Source organism: Convolutriloba macropyga, chromosome 6 (genome assembly GCF_964194025.1).
Source record: "Convolutriloba macropyga chromosome 6, txConMacr16.3, whole genome shotgun sequence".
Classification (NCBI taxonomy): domain Eukaryota; kingdom Metazoa; phylum Xenacoelomorpha; order Acoela; family Convolutidae; genus Convolutriloba; species Convolutriloba macropyga.
In genome coordinates, this window is record NC_134473.1 from 3560305 (window position 1) to 3580732 (window position 20428).

At 36.2% G+C, this 20428-nt stretch overlaps 1 protein-coding gene across 3 annotated transcripts in view; it reads left to right on the forward strand.

The window, feature by feature from the left end:
• Positions 1 to 5999: 5999 nt before the first annotated feature.
• The window catches only part of LOC142341433 (uncharacterized), a 68699-nt gene continuing 54270 nt past the window's right edge, over positions 6000 to 20428 (forward strand). For all 3 annotated transcript variants that reach the window (XM_075392367.1, XM_075392368.1, XM_075392369.1), the window contains exons 1-2: positions 6000 to 6133; positions 6435 to 6853. In XM_075392367.1, the coding sequence (XP_075248482.1) occupies positions 6093 to 6133; positions 6435 to 6853 (460 nt within the window). In that variant the 5' untranslated portion in view covers positions 6000 to 6092. The remainder of the gene's footprint in view (positions 6134 to 6434; positions 6854 to 20428) is intronic.

The window sequence follows — 20428 nt, forward strand, 5'->3', positions numbered from 1 at the left end:
GGATGGTTTTTAGTTCTGATAGTCTTTTTGCAATTTGTTCAAGCTCTGCAATTGATGCTTGTTTTTGTGTATTTATTTAATTTAGTCATTTAGTTTCTTTGAGTCTTTTGCAATTTTTTTCTTGTTTGGTCTGCTTCTACTGTTATGAATACGGGGCTTATGAAGTGCTCGTCTGAACAGTTTTTAATTTTGTGATTTGCTTTTCTTCTAATATTTTCTCAGGTCGTTTTCTAATTTTTGGTAAGGTGTAAAGGTATGCGTCTTCCTTTATGTTGTGTTGGTTGAATTTTTGCTTTAAATAGTAATCCTGCTATATGATTTTTGGATCAGCCTAGTCTGGTGAAAAATTGTGCGAGTTTATTGAATATCCATTTGGTTATCGTTTGATGGATATTAGAAACATTGAAGAGTTGATTGTCGACTTTTCTGGCTGTTGGTTTCATTTCTAGATGTAATCCTAGCTTGCCCAAGATATCTTCTCCCATGATGGTTTTTGTGTTAATGTCCAGCAGTAAAATTGTGCATTGTTGTGCTGTTGAATATATCGAACTTTTATCCAGATGGATTGTTGCTATGATTTCTATCTTGTTGTTGTTGAAGGATCTGAATTCTCCTAGTTATTTGGCTGGTCGTTTTATTTTGTCTTTTGTGATGTTTAGTAATGTTGATTTTGTTTTCATATTCAAGAAACTTGTCGGGTTTCCTGTGTCTGCTAACCAGTGTATCGTTTAATTTTCTATGTTTGTTTTTATCAAAAATTCTCCTCAGATTTGTTATATTGTGATACTTCTTTTTGTGTAAATTTCATAGTTTATGAAAATTACGTTTTGCCAATCTTCCAACATTTCCCTGATGTAACTTGTGTTCCCTCTGGGTCTAATGATTCTTCTGGGGAGTTTTGTTCTGTGATTGTTTCTTTCCTTGTTCAATTATCTTTCTAATTTTTTGTTGGTTTGTATTTGTGACCACCTAGTTTTGTTTTTGTGTTTGTTGTTGGTTGTTGTTGTTTTGATTTTGTCGTCTTTGTTGCATGTTGTAGTTTGATCTGGGTGGCATTTCCACTTTGCATAGTTAGGCGAAGTGCCCGATTTTCATGCATATCCGACATACTTCGTTCTTTGCAGCACAGATTTATAGATGTCCGGTTATGAATTTGTTTCTGCAGCGAGCGCAATCTTGTAGTCGGCCGGATGTTGGTGTTGGTAGCAGCGGCATGTTTTTTTAATCTCTTGGTGAATTGTATATTGTTGTTCCATGTCTTTAACCCGTTCCGTTGTTGCTATAGCTTGTAAATTGAGCGAGAAACTTCTTCGTGAATTTTAATTGGCAGTTTGTTGGTTGCTGAATACAATATGGCATTCAAATGTAGAGGGTTTAACATGTTTCATTCATGCAAGCTGTTCAGGTCTTCTGGAAGTTAATCAGATCTTTTCGGGAGCCATTAAACCTTATTTTTATGTCAACTCCAAAATATAGTGATAGGCACCGATTGTTTACTGTCTGTTAGCTTTCACCGATAAGGAGCATGTTTTCCGGCATATTAAGATGAAGAAGTTTTTCATCAATATGCCGTATTTCATTTTGTCAAAAACTGCGGAAAAATAAAAAAAGACAATAAAACTCAAGAAGTTTTGAGAAAAAATTTTTTTTTCAAGCAACGTGCTTTTTTTAAATTGGAAAAAATCTGGCAGTTGAACACGTATAAAATGATGTCTGATTTTTTATTTTTTGATAATGCAAACATGTAATAAATTGGTTTCCGGTCGGCTAATTAGGACTGGTTTTAACAAATAATTCAGCAGGTATACTATAAGGGATGAGAATCTACATAGTGGCTCAGTAAATTTTTGAAAATAGCCTCTGCACGTAAATGTTGTGGTAATAAGTAGGTGAAAAAGTAAAAAAACTGAGACTGTTATTCTAACTGTGTCACTAAATGGTAGTGCATAAACATAAAAAGCATTAAAGAAAAACACTCCAACAAGTGTTCTGTCAATCAGAAGTTTCCAGTACACACACGGTGTTGAAAACCTGGATCACCATGGCTATCCTCTGTTTAAGAAAAGCCCTAGCCTGTGGCTCGTTTTTAAAATCGAAGGCCATTTTGCAAAGATCTCGGAAAAAAAGAATTGATGGAAGATCCGGCAGCTCTTTGCACCTCAAACGATGCAGGCTGGATCAAATAGTCCTTCTCTGCAAGTTCTCTATATTTTGTTGCTTTTAATTCTTTGATTTTTGCGGCAGCTGTGCTCGGGGTGATGACCAATTCACTCTCAAGTTGAGATTCACAGACAATGGCTCCAACTATAAAACCTATAAAAATTCCTAGATCTTTACTCAACATATTCAAACTTAGGTTTTTGCAATGTATTTCATTTAAAGATTGGGACACACATTTGTCCTGGATGCTGTTTAAAAGTTGCACTGCAAATTTGGCTCACACAAATCTTTTTGTTCTGGCTTTCAGGTGCCTCTTCCAATTTTGTCTCCGGTTAACAGATCACTAAGTCATGATTGAGGGTTGAATCAGCACCTTTCTCATCAAATGTGTTACAAAGAGTCCCACGCTCAACCACTGTTGAAGCATAACTTTCGGAAAACTCAGGCATCTAGGCGTTTGAGACATAAAATCCAACCCCCGGGGAGGATGAAGACATGACTCCAACATACAGATTCCAATATTAAGACTCAATCAGTGCTCTCAGAAATAAAAATTGGTGTTAAGTTTTTTAGTACAGTTTTATGGTCATCTGCCACATTGTCATTGTCCAAGCTCTTTATCTAGCTTTAATTCTAGCTTTGATAAGGACCTCAAATCCCACGTGGTTTATGAAGTCTCCTATAATGGATGCAATTCCATCTATGTCGGGCAGATATGCTGACATTTTACCACTAAGGTTGCAGAGCATGACAAGAGGGCCTCACCGATGGAAACACATGCATTTGAGTGCAATGGCGATAAAAAGTTTTCCAGTGGAGGATAATAGACGAGTGCGGCAACCAACCTAAGTTAATGACACTAGAGGCGCTCTATATAAGAACACTGAAACCAGCCATCAACAAGCGCGACAAATACCGCACACAAGAATTGACATTGAAAGCTTAGTTTGGAGATGAAATTCCAACTTTTAAGAAAGACAAGTTCCAAAACGAAATTTTCAACATTACAATTGAACTAAACCAAAGTAAATATAAGGTAGTAAATGTAAATTTTTCAATAAAAAACATGTTGATATGCATCTGCTTCATCAAAGTGAAAATATATATTTTTTTAGATGTAAAATTTTGTAGATACGACTGTACATATGTAAAAATTCGTTTTGAATTTTCTTGAATGAGTGATTTTTGTGTTTTACATTTTATTTCCTGGTTTCTCATTTTAGCATTTTTTGTTCTTTGAAAGCTGAAGATGAACTCAGAGTTCAAAAACGTTCGTAAGACAATCCTTCTTTTAAATCTTGAAACTTGTTATGTTTTTAGATTGTTGTGGTTCTCGTGATAAAGGGCTCGAAAAAAAAGTAGAAGAAGCATTTAAACCAGACCTTTTTGGATGTTTTGTCGTCTTTAGTAACTCGCTTGAGAAATTGCGTTTTTGAAGATTTAACAATATTATCAAGGCTCAAGCTGTTATCTGAGTATGCGAACACACCCAAAAGCCCTACCTTCAAGCCTTTGTAAATTTGAGACCATTCTGATTTTTTTAGAACCATTTTAAATAAGTCAAATGAAGATATTATAATTCCAAAAAATGGGACAGTCAGGTAACGAGTTCAAGAGTCTTGAAGGTTTCGAATATTTCTCTGCTCTGCATAATTTTTCAATTTTAGAGACATAAATGTGAACTGTAATAATTCTAAAGGAAAAGGGGTGCACGAGCAAAAAATGCCCGTCAGAAAATAAACTAAGATTACTGGGCTAATAAGGAGAAAGGAGAAAAAATTAAGAAAAATGAAGTAAAGGAATGAGCCCACCCGAAACCTGTTGATGGCCCGATTGTCCTGAAGCCTCGCTTCAGATCAAATCCTTGTGGGTCAGAGAACAACTTTTAGACCAATTGTGCAGTGACGGCAGAACATCGTAGCTGCTCATCAATTCTATCACAATGATTAAGCTGAATAGTATCATTAGGAGCGCCAGGCACTTCAGTTACTCATAAGGACCTGTCATCAGAAAAGCCCGGGCAAGGTCTTTCAGGGACTCCTCTGTGGACTGTCCCTTAGAGCCATGAGTTTCCGACGGTAAAGGCTGAAACAAATAACCTTTTTCAACAAGAACCTTGTACTTGTCATCGTTCTCTTCTCGGCGTGTCCACTGCAGCAAATCCAGGGTTACTAACCGAGCCATCAGACCAACGACTGGGAGCCAAAGCATCCACCACAACTACATCCAACAAAGTTCATTGCCTTGTTTCCAGGGTACAAGAGTCCTACCATCGGGTCTTTTGTTGTCGGTTTTGCAGAGATGAGCTGGTTCTAAGACAGAGGGAAGAAATTGTTTAAACAGGTGGTTCAAATTAGCGTGACGTGAGAATCTCCCAGCTTTCCTTACACAAGAAAGCCCACGCAAACCCGAGGCTTCTACTTTTTTTACCACAAACACATGTGAAGCTCGCAGATTTTTGCACGCAAGCGAAGCCCTACAGAGATTCTCAACTGTTGATTTGACAACTTAATATTAAGGTTTTTGCAAAGTATTACATTTAGCCATTGTGACGCAAATTTATCTTGATAGGCGTTTAACCGTTTCACTCCATCCTCACCCAACTCAGAATCGGTGTGAACACAAATCGGTAAAAACCTTTTGATACATAATCTTAGACCAATTCTTCTGATGTTCAAGTTTTCTGGTGCTTCGTTTCCTGTTACTGCAAACCACTCTTCCAGAGGACAATTGAACTCTTGTTTTCGAACACCTCTCCAAAGTGATGTTCCAGTGCTTCACGGGCACCTATTGCTGAATCTAAAAAAGCGAGAAAAGCAAGTAGTTGCGCAGAAGAAACACCTAAACCACTCTGCGAGGACGGAAGAACTGACTGAGTGAAGAGAGTGTCAGTGAAACACACATTTGTCACTTTGCTTGGAGCCTTTTTCAAAATGTCATACTGTTTTAGTAGGTCTTTTTCAGCAAAACAGGTACTTGTTCTCAAAAAATACAACAATTTGGGCATGCTGAAACAGTTTCACTGAAGATGAAAACCATAATCTGTGTCTAGATGCTCAACTTAATGTGCGTCCGGATGCTCAACAGTAAGCCATAATATGCGTTTGGATGCTCATGCTAACAAACCGCTGCCCATGTACTGTTTTCAAGTCCTATATTAAGCTGAATTAGCAATTTTAGAAAAGAACAAATTGAAGCGAAGAAAACGATGTTGATATTGGATACCTTGTGATTAATTGCTTCCAAACAAAGTTTAGCAATTATATTAGTTCGGCTGGGCTTTTTCTTAAGAATCTTCGTCTGAACGTTTTTGTTGTGTATTACATTGACAGGAATTTATTTTTGCTCAGCTTTTTTCGTCTGAGCATTTGACTTGTTGCCTATATCATATCCGGACAGAAATTTTTTTGCTAAGTGCAAGAGTTGTATTTTATATATAAGAGCGTGGTGAGTGTTCAAACGACCCGAACCAGCAAAAATTCCGTTGTGGAGATAACTCAAGAAGGAATACTCAATTAGGTTTATTTTATACATGAAGCTGTCATCATAGAGCCTTATGATATCTATCACCTTCTTGATAGACATCTCCCCGCTCATCATAAACTAAGTCACCATTTAAACTTTCAGTGAGGCACATGCTAACAAACCGCTGCTCATGTACTGTTTTTAAATCCTATATCTCAAGAATGATCGATTTACGATCACTATGATTTAAAATACAATATCGCCGAAAGCCACCGTCGTCTGAGAGCAGTTGGTTGAATTTCAGTCTCTTTTTCGCATATTATCCTTTATTCTCTTTATTTACTGTGTCTCTATTTCGAACTCCCTTCATCTTGATTAAGCTTTAACTAGTTTCTTAAATTTTAGATTAATTTGAACAATTAGTGCCTGCAGGGAATGTCCTTTGATTGATATAGCAATTTAGCGACATGGGTAACTGTGTCTCGGGAAGCAAGGACGTCAAGGAAGAGTAAGTCCAACCAAATTAGTTCTTTTGCTATCAAGATTAATTGGAAATTCGCTGTGAAATCAGAACTCCCTCGTTCTGCCGATACAAGAGATCTTATTTGTGCTGGATTTAAGTAAATCTTTTCATGCTTCGATAGTTTTGTTGTATCAATCTTCCTGGTTAATGACTTCCCCATGTAGTTAAAAGTGGGTGCATTTTTGTAACACATAGTACCTATAAACCAAGCATATTTAACAACTAGCGAATACTGGGGTGCAATGAAGGAAGACCGAATTGCCTTTGCATTCATGGTTTTATTTAGCGATCCTCCTATTGAGAAAGCAGAGGTCAACAACGTGCAAAGCATCCCAACTATTGAAATCAACGGACCCTCCAACTCCCCTAGCAAAGAAAACGGACTTGCAAATAACCACTCCGCCACTAATCACACGCCAGAAAAAGCCCAATCCGAGCCTGATGAAAGCCCACTGAAACAACAGAGCACTCCTAAATTACCTCCAAAAGAGGAGGAGAAAGAACCTTTATTCCCGCATGTATCACCATTTAAGCCTCAATTTGACTACAGAAAAGATGTCACGCTTTCATCTCGCGCCAGCAAACTTTTTGACGATAATACATTGATGCAGAATGGGGTCGCTGGCGACCTCTCACTTGACGCCTCGAACAGAGAACATGGTGATGACTTAGAAAACACTTCAGCTCCCATTTCACCGCTAGAAGGTTCGAATTTCTTACTAGCAATTTTTACGTTCAATGGAGCATGTCTGCGTTTTATACCTTTGGGATTACTTTTAACGGATCTAATTTTGGTATCACTTTGTGACCGCGCGGACCCTAGTATGGGCTCACAAAATTTGGAATGTCTGTCTATTCCTTGTTAAAAGAGTAGTATATAATGATGTGTATGTAACTGATATAGGCTTTTACATAGTTAATTGTTTCTATTTGCTATTCGGTCTGTAGTTTTAGTTATCTTTTGATTGGAAAAACAATAAAAGTAACCCATAGAACATTCGGGGGTCAAAGTTCTAATATTGGGAACTGAATTTTCATCTGTTTAGTCTTTGTTTGTCCAGCATTTGTGTTATTCTGAAAAGAAGCTCGTAGGAATTTATTTGAATCGGTTGATCTCTTTATGAGTTTTTCTAACCGTTCTTTTCACCCGTCTTTGAGCCTTATCGCAATTGACCACATTTTGATTTGCACTCAAACTCAATGTTGGGAGTTGGGTCCTAAAAGTATTAAAAGACGATGTTTTTTGTTGTTGTTGTCTAGTAGTGGACAGTAGATACTACGACATAAAAAGCTCCTTATCAAATTTAAAGCCTTATTTGTTACCGTAGATGAGTTTGATCACCGTAAGCGTTACGCCCGCGCGCAATGTTACGCTAACGCTATTTGGTCTCGTTGGATCAAAGAGTACGTCCCAACACTGAACCGACGTTCTAAGTGGCAAACGCCTGCCGAGCAACACCTAAAGACTGGTGACTTGGTTTGGGTAGTTGAGGAGACCAATCCTAGGGGATACAACCCTATTGCTCGGATCACTGAACTCCGTTACGGTTCAGACAGCGCTCCTCTGTATTGCGCACGTCCTCCGGATCGCTCGTTCGCCCGCTTGTAAAATTAGTACCGATTCTCCCAACATCTTCTGGGCCGGAGGATTTTACTGAGTAAAGCGAGTAATAAATCAAAATCCGTCATTTGTCTTAGCCAATCAGAATCGAGTATTTAAATGCTCATAGAAATCGTTCCGATTTACGTACAAAGCTCGGAAAAAGTGCAAATAACATAATTTCAAGTAAATCTAATCATAAGACCTATCAAATAAGACATGATTCGGCTCAGTAATTTTCGGGTTTTTGGATGCATTGGTACAAAATGGTGACTGGCATTGAACTGATTCGTTATCCGACAAAATACCCGCCAAAAGAGCATCAAAAATTGCCGTCTAAGAAACCACTTGTTGATATATTCGCCGTAATCGTAATACGTTGTTCCTATACGTGGCTTTGTCGATGAGTTTATACGTTGCTGCCAATGCTTATACGTTGAACGTTGCTTTATATAACGACTTTATGACGTTGACTATATAAAAAAGATTGAATTGATACTTGAATTCTGTAGACTGTTGTTTTACTGTATTACTTTACAGCTACATTATTCCTCTACTGAAGCAATCAGCCTCCTTCCAATAATATTTTAACTCGATTATTTTTGAAATGATGGATTTCGATTTGTTTTGAAGTAGAAAAACCTCTCTTCGAAAAGGTGGTTGCGTGAATCTGCTGCTGTTAAGAAAAAAATTGAGCGAAGAAGTGTAGAAATGCTAGGCTTCTTCAAAGGGGTTTTATTATATTAACTAGATTTAAAATAGAACATTTCCCATCAAGCTACTATTTTAAATTTAAAAATTTTTTGACAATTTTTGGTTTTGATAGACTCTTTGTCTAGTACCATCTACTGCCTAATAAATTACTTTCTATTAAAGCTATCAGGTAATATTGTAGGCTTAATTGTATAGCATGAGTCTTGCAACACTATTCTGAACTGAATTTTCTTTTTTTTCAGTCTTGATCTTTTTTGAAAAATATTTTGGGAGGATTCCATTGTTTCAAAAATTTTCCAGCTGCTGAAAGATTTATGGTGAAAGTTGATTTGCATTCGGGCATTGACTTTTTGTTTTTGGTTAGTGACTGGTCAAGTTCCTACTTCCAATCGTTTCCGCCGGCTGCTTTCGTTTAAGCTGTTTTTCGAATAGTGTCCTTGGCGTCATTTTGCGATTCATTCGGTTGGTTTTTTGTTCGATCGTCTTCGAAGTCAGTTACAGGCCTGCTGAACCCGGCGTGGGATAGGTTTTTTGCACCCTTAAAGAAAATTTATCTAGGCTACAGCCCCTGAATTAAATTGCCTCGCCTGTCGTTCAAGAGCAATTCTTCCGACATTCGTCGGTTTATGTTTTGATATTGCATTACTGCCGGCTTATTTCTGGAAATGTGCCAGCACATGCAATAATTATCATTTTAAATGTTAAGTTTTTGAAAGATTGTTGCAAGTGGTCGAAGTTGTCGTGTTTCCGATTCGAAATTGGCAGCGTGTAAGAATTGCTAGAGCTGGAGGATTGAAGATTATCAAGCTTGAAGGCTGAAGCTATTGTAAGACAACATCATACTTGAATAATCGCTCCTTTTCAAACCCTTAAAGCCGAATAATCTTGCATTCACTGAATTGACCAAGTCGCTTTGTAATCTATAACGTAGTTAATCTGTGACGTTTGAATTTGTACATCAAACTTTGTAGCGCTGTTTTTTCTGATTCGTTAATTTATTTTGACCAGTTTTTGTTTAATGTGATATGCTGGAAAGTTTTTAATGTTTGACTCAGAGTAGCAATGCTGAATAGAGTTTAGATTATAGTAAATGCGTCTCGTGGAGTCATTTGCGGAGTTCAGATTGCATTCTTATATTCGACGTTTTTTTTGAAATGGTATGGTCAGATCTAAAAACTAGAGCCAAGAATTCGTTTAATGGAGTAAATTAATATATTACGAAATTTGGAGGGAATTAGACTCGTTATCTGAATTAGAGCTCCTTGTCCAAATTTGGGGGAGTCTTGTTTGTTATTGATTTTTAGTGATATTTTTCGTTGGCTATGATGGTTGTTGTCGAAATAATACCCTTTTCAGCGCTCGTATCCGACAATCTGCCGGTTATGTCCTGTAATGAAAGCATTCTTAAGTTGGTACTGCTGTAATTACCTGAAGAAATTTTCATGAACCAACACGGCTTAATCATTAAGCTTGAGAGATTAAACCCGAGCATAGGAACCGCAGTGAAAGACAATATTTTGAACAACAGAACCAAACACTGTCGAAACCCCTAAAATTACCAAAGATAACCTAAATTATTAGCGGTAATTTGTCTTTCTTTGATGCTTTTGCTCGGGAAATATTTCGTCATCAGTTAAGCTTAATAACGTCGTTGTACCATTATCTGGTGTCAGTACAAGAATTGATTTTTGAAAACGTTGTTGTCTTTGTCTAATGGAGAAATCAAAACATATTGAAGGGTTACCACAAGAGGGTGATAGTTGTCAATTCAAAGCCTGAAATGAAAAAATGTCCAAAAATATTTCTTCAAAAAATGTTTTGTGAAAAAAAACTGTTTCGTTTCTGTTCAGCTTGCCATCAAATAATTTTAAACTACTACCGATTATTGTTAATTGCTCTCAAACGAACTTTGCAGCAATTATATTAGTCCTGTCTTTTTTTAATGCGATTTTTCGCTTGACCGATTTTTCGTCTGACCCATTTGACTTTTCGTCCTTGAAAACGGGATAAACAGGTAGCGCCCAACGGACATTAAGTTTCATTAGAGGGCCTTAGCAATTTTTCCGACGTTTGTCGACTCATTTTTATTGCTTTCCACTGATTATTCTGTCTAATTTTTTTCTTGTACTTCATCTTCAATATTTTTTGAATTTTTACTGATGCTGAATTTGAATGAAAATTTTTAAACGTTTTTGAAGAGCGTCTCTTCTAATTTGGATGAGTTTTTGATGCGAGCGCTGATCTATACAAGTGGGGTCTTTAAAACTGCAGTACATTTTTATCGTAAAATATTTGAAACCTAGGTTGATCGAAAATTGGTGTATCAAAAGGTGTTGTATTTATCAATTGCTCTCAAACAAAGTTTGTTGCAATTATATTATTCCTGTTCGTCTTTTTTATGGGATTTATCGCTTGACCGATTTTTCGTCTGACGCTTTTGACTTTTCGTCCTCAAAAACCGGATAAAAAGGTAGCGCCCAGCGGGCATTAAGTGGTCTTAGAGCATTTCAGCTCTGTTTCAGCAGTTTCAACTGTTTTGGAGACTTATATTTATGGTGTGAAGGGAGGTTCTTAGAGGTTGAAGACACCGCCGCTGTTGAACCCCCCACTATTGCCCCAAGCGTGCTGTTGCCCCCCACCCACTGTTGCCCACCCCTCACTCCCAATTAGCCCCCTGGTGCACCCCACACCTAGGCTACGTTCGATCAACCAAAAAAACACGCTAGCATGCTAAAAACATGCAATTTTATACTAATTTGAACATTTTTTTTCTAGCTTTTATAAAAAAATTTTGTCTTTTTTTTGAGTTCTTTCAGCCCTAGTTGTCAAGGAACCTCCTCTAGAGTTTTATAATAGGTTACTGCATAGTCTATAGTGGTAGTGGAATGGTTTCAACATTTTCACATCACGATTTTTAGCATTTTTTTGACAAAACGTGCATATGTTTTCAATATTTTTGACTTTTTTTTCATTATTCACGTCTTTCCAGACGCAGGGACCAGGAAACGTCCTGAAGGTTTTGATAAGAAAGTATTGAAAATTTTTTTTTGCCATGGAATAGCTTTCTTTCTTTAATATGACAAATTTTAACGATTTTTTGATAAAACGCATTTTTTTTAAGTTTTTTGATTTTTTTCATTTCTTAGGTTTTTTCAGCCTCAAGAGCCACATAAACTCCTCTAGGGTTTGATTATAGGTTACTGTATAGCTTCTAAATGTAATGGAATGTTTCCAAGATTTTAATATCAGCAATATTAAAAAAAATATTTTTGCATTTCAAGTTTTTTAAATCTCTTTGAATTTTTTATCATTTTTTCCGGCACCAGGGTCCTAGGGTCAACGTCCAAGGTTTGATGATAAGCTATTGCATAGTTTCTAGAATTAACAGAATGGTTATCAATATTTCAATACTCCTTCTTTAGCAATTTTTGATGAAATTTAATTTTTTTCAAATTTTCGGAAAATGTTTATCATATTCCAATTTTATGGATCTTTATGACCCAGTGAAACTATTTGAAGCTTAAAACAGGGATACTGGATAGTCTTTTGAGACCTTGAAATGTTTTTGAGGGTTTTAATATCTTGATTTTTAGCAAGGTTATGTTTTGTTATTTCAATTCTCCCATTCAGAGCTTTGGTATTTGGCATAAAACGTTTGCTATTGCATGGGCTTTAGAATTTGGCTGTAATTTCAATGAGCAAAATAGAAAATATATTTTTTCTGTTAGGAAAATTGAAAGGCTGCATTATCGCTCAGCTCAGATTTTCACAAAAAAAAACATGCTTAGACTCCTATTATCATTACCTTCCCGTTGATAACGTGCTTTCTTGTACGATCTATCGTGATTTACTGTTTCTTAGCGTGAACAAGCCTTTGTCTTGTATTTCATGCAAAATCCATCGAGCTTAATTTTCAAATTCTATATTTCATGTGGTCTGTTAACTCCTGCTGCCTCTGCTGGTGGGACCAACAAGTTGATTATGGTGCCAGTTCATTAAAATCGTGTTTGAGGGTTCGAATCATTGATTTGTCTTAGGGTTCTTACTCTACCGGAGAATGTTTCTGCAATTTTCTTTATTTTGCTGACATATTTTCCCATTTTTGTGCAATGACATCTGTCTATAGACAAGCGCCTAGGCCTAGTTTAAAAACCATTGATTAAGAAAAAGTACCCAAAAATCAAATAAAGATCGAAGGGACATTCAAAATTTTCCTCGTGTCTTAGTTTTGACTAAACTCCGTTTTTGATAAATTCTTTCAAGTCTTCAGATTTAAGGAACGACTATGGTTCTGGGATCATTTCTTTTTTTAATAGCGTCTTCTGGCAATTTGACTTGACGGTCATTTTAAAGCCGATTGATGTATGTCATATAGTCAGCTTTCAATCTGTTCATTGAAAGTGGTCGCATAAAAAGAGTCTAAGTTCATGAACCATACTTTGACTTTCCTTAATGGCGCTGCTTTTATGTCCTTATTTGAAACGTTTCAGCCATGCGAGATACCAAAATATATTGAGTTCAAATATTGGCAGCTTTGTATTTGCGACTGAAGTTCTTCCCGTTAATTGAAATTGAAAGTTTAAGTAGGCCGAGTTGAGTCCACTATTTGCGCTCTCTGTGCAAAATTGACACTCTAGAATGGTTGTCTTTACAAAAACAGCCTGAAATGTCTCAGTGTCAAGTTTAGAGCTTTCTTGCTCTTAAGTGGAGTTTCCATGCCTCGGTTAACCAGGCCACTAACCATCTCAGTTCTATCTCCTACTAGTTAGTTATCAAGCCCCCCCCCCCAAGTTATCTGCGGATATTTGATATGTGGCTTGAGTAGTACTTTTCAACCAGAACAATATGCCACATAGCTCAGATCCAAATTGGTTTAAAATAAAACAGCCGCAGCCATACGGTTAAATATAACTGGCAACCACCAACCACCACCGCATTCATTTCAAACTCGCTTTCACTCTATCTCTCTCCCTCTTTCCATTTCCCTGGTCTGCACTCGCTGCGGAATTAAAGATGGAAAATTATGTTTTTTATGTCCAAATATATGAAAATGCATATATTCATGCAACTAAGCTTTTTTGTCTGCGCCTGCAAAATGGGATCCTATTTTTACTAGACTAGATTTGGGAAGCATGTGTCTCTGTAATCGTGTGTTGCGTGTGTATTGCCGTTTCCGAATTAGCCGACATCGGGTTTAGCCGACAATAAAAAATAAAAGCAAAATTAAGCCGACTAAACGACCGCACACCAATCGTTCGTAATAGTTGTAATGGACAAAGATCTTGGCTGATATTTTGACCAACCAGATTTGTTGACCAATCAGATTTAAGCTGTCGGCTAAGTTTACTTTTTAATTTCTGGTTTTCGGTTAAACTCCCTGTCGGCCACTTTGTGGCACCCGTGCGTATGTGTGTATGCATTTTAGGGTTATAATTCTGATAGGATTTTGTGTGTTGCATGTAACATGATTTGTTCATTCCTCTTTCTGATGATGACCTGTTTCCGCCCTTTGGAGGCGGTTTCAAAATTAATTTGATTGCCATTAAAAGAAGGGAGAAAATCAAATACGCTCTGTAAACCCAATTTCCCCTGGCATTGAGGCAGCGCTTATCAGTGGGCTACATGTACTATGGTGTCTGAGCTAAGGATAAAAAGAATTGTATGTGGTACGAAATAGTGTCAATTCTTCCTATGTTAAATGCTGCAAATGCAAACATAGACGACTATGATGTCTTTTTACCAATCTAAGACGGTTAGGGCTCCGCCTTGGCAAGGTTAATTTATCTTTTGCAATTAACCGATTGTGATTCCAATTTGAGGTCTAAGTAGCGTTCGATATATTTAAGAGCGGCCCTGGTTAAATTGAGCTGATAAGCTAACCCAACCTATTTTGCCCGATCATGTTCTGTAGATGGTATGCGAACTACGACAGGTGTTAGCCATATAAATATAGCCGATAGTTCTAAAATTAGGTAAGAAATCGTGCGTTTTAAAAATATAACAGTGGTTTCATTGAGGTGACCAAAATCTGACTAATGATTCTGTAGTTCGAAGGTGGGAGTAGAAGAACGTTAATCTTAAGAAAAAAAGCTTAAGGACTTGTTTTTGTCTCATTTTTGATGATACATATGCATACGAATTTCTTCACATAGTTCTTGTTTTCAGGGCGGCCTAGAATGAAAGTATTTTCAATCTACGAATTTTTCTTTATATGGATTCCTTAAAACCTTTTTTTTCACTCTTAGGGAAGAAAATTGTCGCTTTGTGCTAGAAATATAAGCACTTTATTCTGCTTTCTAAACAGAAGCTGGCTGATTATATCGTTGATTGTGGCTTTCAAATTTTCGAATCCTTGAAAAAAATCATTTTGAATTCATCAGGCCAAAAGAAATGTTGAAGTTAATGCTTAAATTAATATGGCCTTATTGAGTATAACATCCGTTTTTTCTACAAAGTGATTGTGAGAGCTACAAAACAAAGCAAAAATGTCAGTTAGTGCAAAGCACAGCATGCAGGCGGCTCAGAAATAAGTTTGCCGATTTTGTGGTTTAAGTTATTGCACCCGCTTTTGTCGCCGCTGTCATACAGGTTTAAGCAGTTTTCGTAAAATTAAAGCATTGAGTTTTCCTAATGCGATTACAAAAGGACTTCATTATATGCAATGCCAATCGGCTAGTAGCGATAATTTGTTTTTAAAAAGAGAGAAAAAGTTTTTTTGGGTTTAGAAAAACGCAGTCGTGTAAGGCTGCGGTGCAATGATGGACCTCTTGGTTTATTAAATGTCTCATGACGGGTTTTCCGATCTGGAATTGTGCACACTTACTGATTCACTTCTACGGCCAAGATGACTTTGCTTTTTAAAGCGCGAGTTTTAATTTCTCACGAACGAAGTTTGTAGCAATTATTTCACTGCTGTTGGTCTTTACGCCAGTTTCAGACTACCAATTTTTTGTTGCACCTTCATATTTTTGTGACCTTTCGTGTAGTGAAACTGTTTAAGCGAAGGCTTTAATTTGCTGAGCATTTCTCTTATAGCCCTTCGTTTAATCGCATACATAATTGTTTGACCCCTGATTTTTACGCTCACTGCACCCCAATCCCGTTTCTGTGTAGGCGTAAACTCTTGATGTAAAGGGCAGTTATCGGAAGTTCAGATATCCCTCAGCCCTTCTTTGCTCCCCCCACCCTGCCCACTGAACCCGTGGAGTTAAGTTCCCTAATCTTAAGCTGGCCAGCACCAAAGCGAACCCTCCTCTGATGTCCGAGACCAATTCATCCGATGTTAGTCCGTTATAATTAATTTTTTTTGCGTCAAATTGATTGCTGTTTTGTGATTGAGTTTTATTATTTGAAGTTGCCTTTTCTTCAGTTCAGGAGGAATTTTCTTTACTTTTTTCTAGAACATATATTTGATCTTTTGTCAAACTCTTTTGACGATCTGAAAGGTTCCATTTCAATTATTTTTGTCTCTGATTTTTTACAACTAGGTTTTGAGCTTTGTCATTACATGATTGCAATATCTCCAGAACGCGTCTGTCTTTTCAGCAAGATTTGAAACTATAGAGTTAACAAGATGGATACCTCTGAATGTTGCAAACACAATCCTTGATATCCGTCGGAGAAACCGTTGGCAGTATACGAAAACATCTCAAATTAAATGAATTGGAGACTAATTACTTCTAATGTTTGAACCAAACAATATGCTGATTTTTTTCGGTAGACAAAAACAAAAATTCTTTAACACTACTAGAAAGATAAGTTTTGTACAGTTTGATGGACACAAACACAGACGAACCTTAACAACAATACAAACACAACACACGCTAACACACACAAATAGAAACCCCACTACCAAAAGTAAGTTTTAAAAAAATGTTTTTTCGCAACTGATCTTTACTCAAGGTTCGTCACCGTACATTTAGGTCTTGTTTGATAAATAACTTGGTATGGATTTTTTTAGCTAATTCTATCGGTAATTGTAATTCTGGCAGTAAACTTTGATAAAACTTTTTGAAAATTTTTCGATGAATTTTGTCATTATTGGTGTTAATTGATAAATTAAACAATTAATTGATAAAATTGCGCAGTTGTGTTACCAGTGAAATTTGAAAAACATTAATTTGAATTTTGTTTTTACACAGGTATAGAGCCGCAATTTGTATTATATAAGTAATTTTGTTTTTTTTATTCTCTGGCAGTTTTTGCGCTCTGCCTCTATTTGTTTAAAGGAAATAACTCTCTGAAACTAAATCTCCTCTCCGTCTCTTTGTTCCTATCTTACACGCACACAGATTCATACACTCACGCAAGCGCACGAAAACAGAATTATAAACACCGACGCCAAAGAAACCATTTTCTGTAGAATCTTTTGGCGACTAATCCTTACTCATGGTTCGTCACCGTTCATATAAGTCTTGTTTATTCTATTTGGACAACTGGGTCTGGACTTTTTAAGGCAATTGTATCTGTAATGACCGGTTTTTCTAGAGAAACTGGCAAAGCTCGAGGGCGTTAATTTTCATTTCTTTTATAACCCTAATAGTCTCTCAGCGCTTCTCCCCCTCCCCCGCCCACTCATCCCGTGGAGTTAAGTTTCCTAAGCTTAAGCTGGCGACTACCAAAGCGAACCCCTACTCTGATATTTGAGATCAATTCGTCCGATGCTAGTCCGTTACGTTTAATTTTTTTGCGTAATTTTGATAGTTGTTTTCGAATTCTAGTTTTATTATTTGAAGTTTCCTTTTCAGTTCAAGAGGAAATTTCTTTACCTTTTTCTAGAACATATATTTGATCTTTTGTCAAACTCTTTTGACGATCTGAAAGGTTCCATTACATCTATTCTCGTCTCTGTTTTTTTAAAAAAACTTGAGCTTTGTCATGAGTTAATTGCATTATCTCAGGAACTCGTCTGTCTTTTTGAGCAAAATTTGTAACTATGAAGTTAATAAAGCAATTTTTCATTTGGTTTTTTTTTCATTTTTTTTTACATATATATTGTTTTTGGTCTTCATAAATCAGTGATCGTTTAGGCTATAGTTTTACAGTAGTCGCTTTGATAAAAAAGATTTGTAATTCTATCCTTTTTAAGAGATAGAGCGGATGAGAACAAGAAAGAAATTGCTTCTGCAATTGGTAATTAGGAGCAGTAATTGTTCATTTTATCAGCATAGCTAATATTCGTGATCAATTTTTTTTAACTTCTCCCTCAGGGAGTTTCCATGCTAATAGTCACGCAGGCTTTTGTAGGTGATTTTCCGTGAAAGTGGGAATCGTTTTTCGAAAATCTTATCTTTTCTCCACCATGCCTTCAACGCTCTTTTAAGGCTTGTGCAGAAAAATAAATATATTGCGGGTAAGGAAAACTGAACTAACATGAGTGTGGAATATCTTTGTTTTTTTTGCGTTATTATTGAACTGATATTCATGACGCAAGATGAACTGGTTTGTTTGAATGCCTCATATTTTACCCTGTGTAATAATTTTCCCTATTCTAAGAATGGAAAATTTACTTTCCAACGGTTTATTTTGCCGCATTTGTTGATTATTTCGTAAAAAGCAGTGATATTCTTCTACATGGAAAGCGCGCATGTTGTATTTTTTGAGGAAAAGAAAGCTGAATTTAGCAGATATATCCGTGTGTATATTTTACTGTTCTTTAAAGAAGAAAAATCTTACATCTCTCCAGACATCTTTGAAAATCCGCGTTCTTTTCGGTGGCTCTGTTTTGAGAATTTTCTCACACTGTGACAAAATTGCATTATTGATGAAGCTTCATTTAAGAAATATTTAAAAAATGAAATTCTGAAGGTACTGAAAGACCTGGTAAACCTGAATTTATTATTAGCTGATAATTTAATTGATACTACAAAATCCGAATTGTGCCAAGATTCTCAGCTGGTTTCAAAATTTATATAAATCGTAGAGAATGGTTTTTATGCTCATACACAATTTTTATCCAAATGATGCATTTTTGGGAATCATGTACAAGCAAATGTTTTTTGATGTCGTCTGTTGAAAATGAATGATCCCAGTGATTGTGAGCTTGACTAATTGATCGCCATGATATGAGCTTAAAGTCGATGATAGTCGAATTAATGAAGTGATCTGGTGACTGTTTGGCGGGTTTTCTTATGGATAAAAAATTAGTATGTAACTTAAACAAGGAGTAGTTTATTGATAGTGTTTCGACCCCGCTTATCCATATTGTCACTTAATTGTCTACTAAATGAGGAAGAGGTGGTTAACTTTCAAATAAATTCACATAAAAACAGTTGGTGTATGAGTAAAAAAAAGGTGGTACACTCAGACCATTAAAAGAATTCAGTAATGCCTCATTAGGGGACCTGCTACTAATACTACGGGAAAAGACAAACAACAACATAGAACAACTAAATGAAACAATAATTGGGGGCAATACTCCTTATTTATTTTGAAAAAAAACTCAAAAACGAATTCGAAATGGCTTCAGATAAAACATTTAAACCAATTAGCTTATAATTGACAACAAAACCGATGGGATCTCTCCTTAAGGCGCAAAAGTAAGAAGTCGACAAACAGAAGAACAAAATGTACGATAAATACTAATTAAAGATAGATTCACAAGTTTTTCTGTAAGAACACAATAGAAACTGTCATCAATGAGACTATGGCACGTGTCTTGGGTGAGACTAAGCCATAAGACTACAAAAAACAGCAATTAAATTTAAGACACAAATTTCATGAGCAGTTTACGGAAAGCCATTCAAATCATATCGTATTAACTGACAAGATTACATACGTTCACTTGTTCCTCATTTGAACAACAATAGGGTTTGTTCTTAAAAGGGATATGCTAAATGGCAGCAAAAGAACTGAAATGGCACAAAAACTGAAAAGTATTAAAATTTGACAAAACTTTTAACTGAGAAAAACTTAGTTTCAAAGTTAATAGAGCACCGGTTAAAACAAAATCATCAAAGACTTTTGTTTGCTTCACAAGAAGATAGATGGGATATGGCATTATTGAAACTAGGGTACAAGTTAACAAAAAAATACAACAAAAAGGAGCACTGTTGAAAATTAATGTTTTTAAAAACAAATGAATTCTAAGTCATTAGAATCATTGAGATGTCAATTGAAGATATTCAAAAAATCACTTACACCTCCACACGATTTCATTCGGATATGTGTTTTTTCAGAGTATGGCATAGGAATGCAGACATCAAATACAGACAAAAATCCAGTAGTAACAAAAATTTTTAATGAAAACTCTAAGCCATGAATCCCTGGTTTAAAGCACAAGACTGCCAGGCTGATTCACTTTGGTTTGAATCGGTCATGTAATTATCAACACTAAGCTACGAATTGGCTGAAATAATAATGAAAAAGTGAAAAGGTTCAGAAATTCACTGGTTTTGAAACATTTATATTCAAACTAATGAGAGCCATCAGTTACTAACTGAAAGCATTAGATAATTTCGCTGGTAAGTACGTCATTAGCTAGACGATTGGAACTTTGATTAATGAAACTAAGTCATAAGACTACAAAGAGATTATCAAATGCAGGCAAAACCTAAGAATTCCTTTAAGTCAGTTTTATTTCATCAAAGTTTTACGAAATTTTGTCGGAGACAAGAAAACAATGGTTCTCTCTTAAAACATAATGTCTGTTAATTTGGCCTCATTCCACCAAAAATGGGAAGTTCATTTTCTGACCCTCCAAATGAAAACGGGCTTGACAGTAATTGGCATAAAAGTGCATTTTTTTTTCAAAAAACAGCGCCGGCATGCAATCCGACTGTTCTTTTTGGTTGTAGAAGCCCGCAGTCAGACCAAAACTGGCTTTGTATTCACTTCGGTTGATATAGAAAGATAATTTCCAATTCTTTGCGTAAATGATAATCTGGCTAAAGAAATTCTCAATTTTTCTAAATTAAATGACTCATTTTGTGGATAAGTATCGAATTCAATTAGCGAAAACAAGGGAA